Source organism: Neophocaena asiaeorientalis, unplaced genomic scaffold (genome assembly GCF_003031525.2).
Source record: "Neophocaena asiaeorientalis asiaeorientalis breed wild unplaced genomic scaffold, Neophocaena_asiaeorientalis_V1.1 scaffold671, whole genome shotgun sequence".
NCBI lineage: Eukaryota > Metazoa > Chordata > Mammalia > Artiodactyla > Phocoenidae > Neophocaena > Neophocaena asiaeorientalis.
The window spans coordinates 2,136,158-2,147,958 of NW_020175533.1; the positions used below are offsets into that span (position 1 = coordinate 2,136,158).

Below are 11,801 nucleotides of genomic sequence, written 5' to 3' on the forward strand. Positions count from 1 at the left end.
ATATTGTGTGATTTCATTTATATAATTAAATACTGTAGTAGTGATCAGTACATAACTTTGTGTATATAGAAAAAACTACTGAATTGTACACTTTATTTTTCATTTAGTATATATATTTAAAATTTTTTTACTTTATATTGGAGTATAGTTGATTTACAATGTTGTGTTAGTTTCAGGTATACAACAAAATGATTCAGTTATACATACCTCTGTTCTTTATCAGATTTTTTTCCCATTTAGGTTATAGAATATTGAGGAGAGTTCCTTGTGCTATACAGTAGGTCCTTGTTGATTATCTATTTTATATATAGTAGTGTGTATATATTAATCCCAAACTCCTAATTTATCCCTCCCCTCCACCTTTCCCCTTTCGTAACCATAAGTTTGTTTTCTAAGTCTGTGATGCTATTCCTGTTTCGTAAATAAGTTCGTTTGTATCATTTCTTTACATTCCACATCTAAGTGATATATGATATTTGTCTTTCTCTGTCTGACTTACTTCACATAGTATGATAATCTTTAGGTCCAGCCATGTTGTAGCAAACGGCATTATTTCATTTTTTTTTTATGGCTAGTATTCCATCATGTATATATACCACTTCTTTTTTTTTTTTTTTTTTTTTTGTACTCGTTTTTTTTTTTTTTTTGTTGTTCTTTTTTAAAGCCCTACCACTTCTTTATCCATTCATCTGTCATTGGACATTTAGGTTGCTTCCATGTGTTGGCTATTGTAAATGGTGCTGCATTGAACATTGGGATGCATGTATCTTTTCAAATTGTGGTTTTTCTCTGTATATGCCCAGAAGTGGGATATGTGGATCACACAGTAGCTCTATTTTTACTTTTTAAAGGAAACTCCATACCTTTCTCCATAGTGGCTGTACCAATTTACATTCCCACCAACAGTGTAGGAGGCTTCCCTTTTCTCCACACCCTCTCCAGCATTTATTGTTTGTAGACTTTTTGATGGTGGCCATTCTGACTGGTGTGAGGTGATACCTCACTGGAGTTTGGATTTGCATTTCTCTAATAATTAGCGATGTTGAGCATCTTTTTATGTGCTTTTTGGCCATCTGTATGTCTTCTTGGAAAAATGTCTATTTAGGTCTTCTGCCCAGTTTTTGATTGAGTTGTTTGTTTTTCTGGTACAGTAAGTCCCCTACATACGAAACTTCAAGTTGCGAGCTTTCAAAGATACAAACGTGCATTCGCGTGTACAGTCACGTAAGTTAGTTCATGTGTCTGGCGTTCATTGTCACGTGCGTGCATCCTGTACAAGTGGTTGTGCTTTTATGTACTGTACAGTACTATACAGAGTACAGTAGTACAGTATCTTTATTTCAAGCTAGATCTGCAAGGGAATTACTTCATTGAACTCCTTGCTATGCAACACGAGGAGCTTACTAATGAAGACCTGATGGAATTGGAAGCTGAGAGAAAGTACGAAGAGAGACAAGAGGAAGAAGAAGTAACTGAAGAACTGAAGAGATTCATGATGCAGGAAATGACAAGGGGATTTTCTTTATTTGAGGAGGCATAGGACCCGAACGTAGAATGGTACAGAAAGGTTGCAGCAGCTGTTCAGAATGCAGTCCAGTGCTACTGTGTCATCTATGACAAGAAAAGAAGAGCTACTACCCAGACATCACTGGATCGTTTTTTGAAGAGTGTAGATAGAATTGAATCCAGCAAGGAACCAGAACCTGTGCCATCAATGTCAGGCATGAGTGAAATTGCAGCTTGCCCTGTCTCCTATTGCTGATGACCCTTCAGCTCTACCATTTCCCACCTCCTCTCCCTCCTCTAGTCAGTAAGTCTTCTTGCCTTTTCTCTTTTTTAAATTTTTTTATTTTTTTTTGCCTTTTCTCTTGATGCCAGCCCGTGGATGCCAGCTGTTGTGCTGTACTACTGTACTTTTCAAGGTACTGTACTGTGAGATTAAAAATGATTTCTTTATTTTTTGTGTTTGTTTTTTATGTATTATTTGTATGAAAAGTATTATAAACCTTTTACAGTACAGTACTATATAGCCAATCGTGTTAGTTGGGTATCTAGGCTAACTTTGTTGGACTTACAAACAAATTGGACTTACGAATGCATTCTTGGAATGGAACTCGTTCGTATGTAGGGAACTTACATTGAGCTGCATGAGCTATTTGTATATTTTGGAGATTAATCCCTTGTCGGTTGCATTGTTTGCAGATACTTTCTCCTGTTCTGTGGGTTGTCTTTTTATTTTGCTTATGGTTTCCTTTGCTGTGCAAAGCTTATAAGTTTAATTAGGTCCCATTTGTTTATTATTATTATTTTTTTTTAAACAAAACGTTGGGGGTAGGAGTTTATTAATTATTTATTTTTGTTGTGTTGGGTCTTTGTTTCTGTGCAGGAGCCACTCTTCATGTCTGTGCGCAGGCCTTTCACTATTGTGGCTTCTCTTGTTGAGGAGCACCGTCTCCAGACGCGCAGGCTCAGTAGTTGTGGCTCACGGGCCTAGTTGCTCTGTGGCATGTGCGATCTCCCCAGACCAGGGCTCGAACCCGTGTCCCCTGCATTAACAGGCAGATTCTCAACCACTGCGCCACCAGGGAAGCCCTATTATTGTTTTTATTTTCATTACTCTAGGAGGTGAATCCAAAAAGGTATTACTGCGATTTATGTCAAAGAGTGTTCTGCCTATGTTTTCCTCTAAGAGTTCTATAGTATCCAGTTTTACATTTAGGTCTTTAATCTATTTTGAGTTTATTTTTGTGTATGGTGTTAGGGAATGTTCTAATTTCATTCTTTTACATGTAGCTGTCCCAGCACCACTTATTGAAGAGACTGTCTTTTCTCCGTTGTATATTCTTGCCTCCTCTGTCATAGATTAATTGACCATAGGTGCATGGGTTTATTTCTGGGCTTTCTGTCCTGTTCCTTGATCTATATTTCTGTTTTTATGCCAGTACCATATTGTTTTAATTACTGTAACTTTGTAGTATAGTCTGAAGTCAAGGAACCTGATTCCTCCAGCTCCATTTTTCTTTCTTAAGATTGCTTTGGCTATTTGGGGTCTTTTGTGTTTCCATACAAATTAAAAAATTTTTTTGTTCTAGTTCTGTGAAAAGTGACACTGGTAATTTGAAACAGATTGCACTGAATCTTTAGATTGCCTTGGATACGATAGACATTTTGACAACATTGATTCTTCCAATCCAAGAACATGGTATATCTTTCCATCTGTTTGTGTCATCTTTGATTTTTTTCAAGGGTGCCTTATAATTTTTGGAGTATAGGTCTTTTGTCTCCTTAGGTAGGTTTATTCCTAGGTATTTTATTCTTTTTGATGCAGTGGTAAATGAGATTGTTTCCTTAATTTCTCTTTCATTGTTAGTCTATAGAAATGCAGCAGATTTCTGCGTATTAATTTTGTATACTGCAACTTTACCAAATTCATTGATGAGCTGTAGTAGTTTTCTGGTAGCATCTTTAGGATTTTCTGTGTATAGTATCTTATCATCTGCAAACAGTGACAATTTTATTTCTTCCTTCCAATTTGGATTCCTTTTATTTCTTTTTCTTCTCTGATTGCTGTGGCTAGGACTTCCAAAACTATGTTGAATAAAAGTGGCTAGAGTGGACATCCTTGCCTTGTTCCTGATCTTAGAAGGAATGCCTGCAGCTTTTCACTGTTGGGTATGATGTTTGCTGTGGGTTTGTCGTATATGGCCTTTATTATGTTGAGGTAGGTTCCCTCTATCCCCACTTTCTGGAGAGTTTTTATCGTAAACTGGTGTTGAATTTTGTCGAAAGCTTTTTCTGCATCTATAGAGATGATCATATGGTTTTTATTCTTCAGTTTGTTAATGTGGTGTATCACACTGGTTGATTTGTGGATATTGAAAAATGCTTGCATCCCAGGGATAAATCCCATTTGAACATGGCATATGATCCTTTTAATGTATTGTTGGATTTGGTTTGGTGGTATTTTGTTGAGGATTTTTGCATGTATGTTCATTAGGTATATTGGCCTGTAATTTTCTTTTTTGTGTGATATCTTTGTCTATTTTTGGTATCAGGGTGATGGTGGCCTTATAGAATGAGTTTGGGAGTGTTCCTTCCTCTGCAATTTTTTGGAACAGTTTCAGAAGAATAGGTGTTAGCTCTTCTCTAAATGTTTGATAGAATTCGCCTGTGAAGCCATCTGGTCCTGGACTTTTCGTTTGTTGGAATTTTTAAATCACAGTTTCAATTTCAGTACTTGTGATTGGTCTGTTCATATTTTCTATTTCTTCCTGGTTTAGTCTTAGGAGACTGTACTTTCCAAGAATTTGTCCATTTCTTCTAGGTTGTCCATTTTATTGGCATATAGTTGCTTGTAGTAGTCTCTTATGATCCTTTGTATTTCTGTGGATTCAGTAGTAACTTCTGTTTCATGTCCACTTGAGAAGAGTGTGTATTCTGCTGGCTTCAGATGGAATGCTCTATATGTAACAAGTAATTCCATTTGGTCTAATGTGTCATTTAAGATCTGTGTTTCCTTATTGATTTTCTGTCTGGATGATCTGTCCAGTGATGTAAGTGGGGTGTTAAAGTCCCTTACTGTTATTGTGTTCCTGTTGATTTCTCCTTTTATATCTGTTAATATTCACCTTGTATATTAAGGTACTTCTATGTTGTGTGCATATATATTTACAATTGTTATATCTTCTTCTTGGATTGATCCCTTGATTATTATATAGTGTCCTTCTTTGTCTCTTGTAACAGTCTTTATTTTAAAGTCTATTCTCTCTGATATGAATATTGCTACTCCAGCTTTCTTTTGATTTGCATGGAATACCTTTTTCCGTCCCCTCACTTTCAGTATGTATGTGTCCCTAGATCTGAAGTGGGTCTCTTGTAGACAGCATATATACAGGTCTTATTTTTGTATCCATTCAGCCAGTCTATGTCTTTTGTTTGGGTCATTTAATTTGTTTACATTTAAGATAACTGTCAATATATATGTTCTTATTGCCATTTTGTAAATTGTTTTGGTAGGTGTTTTCTCTTCCCTTTCTCTTTTGTTCTGTTCTCTAGTGACTTGATGACTAATGTTAGTGTTGTGTTTGGATTCCTTTTCTTTTTTGTGTGTATCTATTGTAGATTTTCAGTTTGCAGTTACCATGAGGTTTTGATGTAGCAATCTCTCTCTCTCTCCCTCTGCTCTCCTCTATGTCTCTCTCTATATATATACATACATACATATATATATATATGTATATATATATACACACACGCACACACACACACACACACCCATATATATATATATGATTGTTTTAAGTTGCTGGTCTCTGAATTTCAAATGCATTTCCAATATCCTGCATTTTTTGTACTCTCCTTTTCTATCAATTGTTGGGTTTTGTTTTTGTTTTTTGCAGTATGCGGGCCTCTCACTGCTGTAGCCTCTCCCGTTGCGGAGCACAGGCTCCGGACGCGCAGGCTCAGCGGCCATGGCTCACAGGCCCAGCCGCTCTGCGGCATGTGGAATCTTCCCGGACTGGGGCACGAACCCGTGTCCCCTGCATCAGCAGGCAGACTCTCAACCACTGCGCCACCAGGGAAGCCCCGATTGTTGGTTTTGATATCATATTTGTGTGTGGATTATTTCCTACCTTTACTGTATGTTTGCCTCTACTGGTGAGTTTTCCCATTGGTAATTTTCTTGCTACTAGATGTGGGCTTTTCTGCCGAGAAGTTCCTTTAGCATTTGTCATAAAGCTGGTCTGTTAGTGCTGAATTCTTTTAGATTTTGCTTGTCTGTAAAGCTTTTGATTTCTCCATCAGATCTGAATGAGAGCCTTGATAGGTAGATTATTCTTGGTTGTAGGTTTTTCCCCTTTCATCACCTTAAATATATCATCACTCCCTTCTGGCCTACAGAGTTTCTGCTGAAAAATCAGTTGATAACCTTACAGGAGTTCCCTTGTATATTATTTGTTGGCTTTCCCTCGTTGCTTTTAATATTTTCTCTTTGTCTTTAATTTTGGTCAGTTTGCTTACTATGTTTCTCAGCATGTTCCTCCTTGGGTTTAATCCTGTATGGGATTCTCTGCACTTATTGGACTTCAATGACTGTTTCCTTTCCCATGTTAGGGAATTTTTCAGCTATTATCTCTTCAAATATTTTCTCAGGCCCTTTCTCTCTTCTTCTTGGACTCCTATAATGCAAATGTTGGTGCGTTAAATGTTGTCCCAGAGGTCTCTTAAACTGTCCTCATTTCTTTTCATTGTTTTTTTCTTTATTCTGTTCGGCAGCAGTGATTTCCACATTTCTGTCTTCCAGCTCACTTATCCGTTCTTCTGCCTCATTTATTCTGCTATTGATTTCTTTTAGTGTATTTTTCATTTCAGTTATTGTATTGTTCATCTCTGTTTGTTCTTTGTGTCTTCTAACTCTTTGTTAAACATCTCTTATATCTTCTCAGTCTGTGCCTCCATTCTTTTTCTGAGATCTTGGATCATCTTTGATATCATTACCCTGAATTCTTTTTCTGGAGGGTTGCCTATCTCCACTTAATTTCATTGTTTTTCTGGGGGTTTACCTTGTTCCTTCATCTGGAATATACTCCTTTGTTGTCTCATTTTATCTAACTTTCTGTGATTGCGGTTTCCACAGGCTGCAGGGTTGTACTTCCTCTTGCTTCTGGTGTCTGCCCCTGGTGGGTGAGGCTGGTCTAAGAGGCTTGTGCAGGCTTTCTGGTGGGAGGGACTGATGCCTGCCTACTGGTGAGTGGAGCTGAGTCTTGTCCCTTGTTGGGCAGGCCTGTGTCAAGAGGTGTGTTTAGAGCTGGCCATGGGCTCAGGAAGATTTTAGGCAGCCTGTCTACCAATGGGTGGGGCTGTGTTCCCACCCTGTTAGTTGTTTGGCCCGAGGCATCCCAGCACTTGCACCTACCGACTGTTGGGTTGGGCCAGGTCTTGTTGTCTAAATGGTGGCCTCCAGGAGAGCTCACACTAATGAGTACTCCCTGGTATCTCTGCCACCAGTGTCCTTATCCCCACAGTAAGCCACAGCTGCCCCCCACCTCCACAGGAGACCCTCCAAGACCAGCAGGTAGGTCTGGACCAGGCTCCTATGAAGTTACTGCCTTTTCCTGGGTCCTGATGTGCACAAGACCTGTGTGCATCCTCTAAGAGTGGCATTTCTGTTTCCACCAGTCCTGTGGAGTTCCTGCGATCAAGCCCTGCTGGCCTTCAAAGCCAAATGCTCTAGGGGCTCCTCCTTCCGATGCCAGACCCCCAGGCTTGGGAGCCTGGCCCGGGGCTCAGAACTCTCACTCCTGAGGGAGAACCTCTGCGTTATAATTTCCAGTTTGTGGGTAACCCACCCGGTGGGTACTGGATATGATTGTATCGCAGATGCATTCCTCCTACCATCTTGTGGAGCTTCTTCTTTGTCTTTGGATGTAGAATATCTTTTTTGGTAGTTTCCAGTCTTTTTTGTCGATGGTTGTTCAGCAGTTATTTGTGATTTTAGTGTTTTTGTGAGAGTAGGTAAGCTCAACTCCTACTCTACCGCCATGTCTCCAATCCTCCTTTACTTTCAAACTGAGAGTTGTGGTGGATGAGCTTTTTGCCTTCCCCAGATGGTTGAAGCTTACAATTTTTGTTTTTGGAAACCCTACCGCCTCCTTATTTCTATTATTATTTTTGCAAGAAAGGTATAAAGAGAGTTGGAGTGGAGGTGAGATTTGTGATTGAGAAAGCCCTGGACTCCCTTCTCCATCTTTCACCTCTTTCTCTCTGATTGGTTCCTGTCCAGCAGCAGATTGAAGCAGGAGATGATTCTGAATTTTATACTTTAAAAGGATGAATTTTTGATATGGAATTATGTATCAATAAGTGTTGTTTTAAACATCTTTAGACATATATAAACATATGCCTATGAGAAGTCCACAGTGATATCTTTTAGATTGTTATGTTTAAAAGTTTTCTTAACAGCAAGAGAAAAAAAAAGCAAGGGAATTATGTTTCTCACCAACTATGGGAGGTCCAGTGCTATAATCACATTTTACTCTTCGTTGCTCTCTTGCATCTCCTTATTGTTTCAAACTCTGAAGGTACAATGACACTCAATTAGGAGTTTGGAATTTCAAAGGTACACACTGTCCACTAACAAATAGATTTTTAAAACTGCTTGAATTCTCCTGTGATGGTTTTTTTGTGTGTGGTACGCGGGCCTCTCACTGTTGTGGCCTCTCCCGTTGCGGAGCACAGGCTCCGGAGGCGCAGGCTCGGCGGCCATGGCTCACGGGACCCGCCGCTCCGCGGCATGTGGGATCTTCCCGGACCGGGGCACGAACCCGTGTCCCCTGCATCGGCAGGCGGACTCTCAACCACTGCGCCACCGGGGAAGCCTTCCTGTGATGTTTTAAGCACAAAGCTGTGAGGGCACACTCTTGTCGCGTTAAAGGCAAGTCTTGGTCATGTTTTTCTTTGTCACCCAGAGCATCATGGAGGGGCAGGACCCTGGTCAGATTTATCGTTGGTGCCTTTCCAGCTTTCTTTTCTGTTTCATTCTACTGCAGTGCTCCCTTTCTTCCATGTCCTAGGACCCTAGGGCTCTTTTGTGATCTTCTGACTGAATCCTATACCAGCCCTGCTCTCTCTTATACCACGGCACCCCCATACTTAGAATTATCCTGTTTTACCCTCATCAGAACTGTTTATGGCTGTCTCTGCTTTGAATTCTGATTAATTATTGACATTAAAAATGTTCATGTTAACGCTGAAGGTGAAAATTTCTAAGTTCTTAAGCATGCGTTCGTTTTAAGAAGGAATGTGTTTCTTAGGTTTGTTCACTGAAAAGGTCTGGAAACAGTGACATACTCAGTAACAATGAACCTCCCTCAGGCATCTCTAAGAACATTTTATACTTAAAGGAACCAGAGCACTTTGGAGGAATGTCTGATTCCAAATCTGGGGCAGGAAGCATTTAAAATGAGTACAGAACATGTTAGAAAGTAAGGCAGCTATAAATGATTACTGGGCGCATGTTGAAAGGACCCAGGAGCCAATTAGAAAGGTCCCCAGTGACTAAAGATAGGAACATCTGGGCATTAAAAAGAAAAATAACTGGAATGGACTGGAGCACATCACATGTGTTAAATGCAAGAGTTCCTTATGTTACTTATAAACAAAAGGTTACCTGTGGAGGTTGCAAGGAAACCAATTCATTAATTTGAAAACTGGCAAATAAAGGGAAAGACTCAAGCATTTATTCTACATTTCTTATATGACTTTTACCTCAGGATAACCAAATAAGTAAAACAGAAAAAAATACTACCATCTTGCAACCCCTAATGAAACAGTCACCAATGTCTGCATAAAACATTAGATGAAAGGTGATGGAGAACTTTATAAGGATGAGTCACACTGATAGTATCTACTGCTCAATCTTAATATCACAAAAAGACAAAATCGATGTATACCTTAGGATGTCATACGGTAGGGTGTACACAGTACCGCCTATGACATTTTCTTGCTAAAAATTCTAACCTGAATCTGATGAAACCTCAAAAATCTGTTTACAAGAAATAGGGGAATTAGAAGAATATGTTAAATAACACCATGGGGAGGCAATCAGCAAAACCTAAAGCGAGGGAAATTCGAACTAATGATCTAGTTTCTTCAACAAATAAATGACAGGAAAAAAAGGAGGGAGAGACCTATACGGCATGCATCAACCGTATTCAGTGTGTGCACCTATTTAGAATAAATCCACTGTAAAAAAAATTGTGAGTCCGTTGGAGAAATTGAATCATAATGTCATTTGATCATAATGTGCTGATATCAAAGGAATATTTTTTAGTTATGTTAATGGTATTCTGGATATGATTTTGAAGTTATTATTGTTTTGAGATAAGTACTGAAGTGTTTATCGATGAACTAATAGGTTGTTGGGGATTTGCTTTAAAATAATCCGGTTGGTGGGAGGGAGTGGGTGGGATTCAGACGACACAATATTGGCCATGTATTGATAATTGCTGAAACTGGGTGGTGAATACATAGTGATTTGTAATACTATTCTCTATAGGTGCTTAGAGTTTAGACTTTAAAAATTAACTGCATACATATACTGTATATGATAACATAGTTTTATACATTTGTATGTATATAAATATATATATAGTTTTTAAATTATACATAAATTGTGACTGTATCTAAAGTTGATTTCTAATTGGAGAATTATGTCTTGGAAGGAACAAGGCTTTCTAAAGAGCCCCTTGCTGGCCATTGCAGCCCCCTACCCAGAGTTTATCAGAACAGTGTTGGCAACTTGGCATCTTGTTTTAGCACTTCTGGGAGGTTGCTGATCTTTACCTCAATGGCCAAGGGTCATAATCCATAATATTCCCACCAGAATCATTATTGTTATGATAAGACACGTGAGAAGTGCTTTTATAAAACTTACAGCTGATAAAGTGTTTATGTTGTAAATTCGTAATTTCCTAGTCAACAAAACATGCATATTTTAAGATAGCACTAAGCATAGCACCTTAAATATAGTACATGTATCTTACATATAGAGTAGGATATTTATTTTTAAGTGAGTTAATCTTTATAAGTGAAATTGTATCTTGCAGGTATTTCTCATTTTGAGACATCGATTTCCTTTCTCTGAAACATTTTTCTCTCTTTTCTAGGAAGTTATTTTAGGTTCTGTGAAAGAGATGCTTTCTCATCTTTAAGGCTTACCAGAAACTCTGATTTGAAGAGAATAAATGGATTTTGCAACAAACCCCAGGAAAGTCCAAAGCCTCCAACCCGTAAGTTTTTATTAGTTTTTCCAGTTATGGACTAGGCAGCTCCCAAAGACTAGAATAACTTGGAATCAAAAGAACCTAGGGGCTTCCCTCGTGGCACAGTGGTTAAGAATCCACCTGCCAATGCAGGGGACACGGGTTCGAGCCCTGGTCTGGGAAGATCCCACATGCCGCAGAGCAACTAAGCCCGTGCACCACAACTGCTGAAGCCCGCGTGCCTAGAGCCTGTGCTCCACAACAAGAGAACCCACCGCAATAAGAAGCCCGTGCACCGCAACAAAGAGTAGCCCCTGCTTGCCACAACTACAGAAAGCCCTCTCACAGAAATGAAGACCCAACACAGCCAAAAATAAATAAATAAATTTATTAAAGAAAAGAAAAAAAAGAACCTAAAAGAGAGGTGGTCACAGGGGTCCCTATATCATACCCTATCATGTAGTTCAGGCCTCCCAAATTGTGCTTATATTAGCTGTGCTTACATGTGGCAGTGATTTCTTCATTTTTCTCGTTTGTCATTTTCATCTCTTCCCTCAGGGATTTGACTGGAGCTTTTCATAGGACTATAGATGCACCAAAGTAAATAGTGGTCTAGAAATCATCTTTTAAGGAACCTCAAAGATGAACCAAATCAAAAAATGATGTTTTGGGTAAAATATAATTCGGGCTACGCACTGGCTTGTACATTGACTTTAGCCATGTTTAGTCCTATCCCTAACTCCAAACCCTGTCATTGTCACCACTGTGGAAGAAGGAGCATAATATATAAACTGTAGGGTCCCAGGAACTATTTGCTTGTTGCTTCTTCATGGCAGTGCACTAGGGCTAGGCAGGTATTGGTGAGTGGAAAAGAATTATTCTCAAAGAATATTTATCAAGAGCTTCAGAATGTTTATACCCTTTGACTTGGTATTTCACTTCTGGAAATCTATCCTAAGGAATAATCCCTATATGTGGAAAGAGCTTTGAATGTCAAGATGTTCCTATATATATATATATATATATATATATATATAT

The 11,801-nt window shown here is 38.9% G+C and overlaps 1 protein-coding gene across 3 annotated transcripts in view; it reads left to right on the forward strand.

Annotated features, from left to right (window-relative positions):
* FAM162A (family with sequence similarity 162 member A) overlaps positions 1–11,801 on the forward strand; it is a 40,520-nt gene that overhangs the window by 19,227 nt on the left and 9,492 nt on the right. For 2 of the 3 annotated variants that reach the window (XM_024769329.1, XM_024769330.1), the window contains 2 exons: positions 1,879–1,922; positions 10,668–10,790. In XM_024769329.1, coding sequence (XP_024625097.1) covers positions 1,879–1,922; positions 10,668–10,790 — 167 coding nt within the window. The remainder of the gene's footprint in view (positions 1–1,878; positions 1,923–10,667; positions 10,791–11,801) is intronic. The other variant, XM_024769331.1, reaches the window with a different exon arrangement.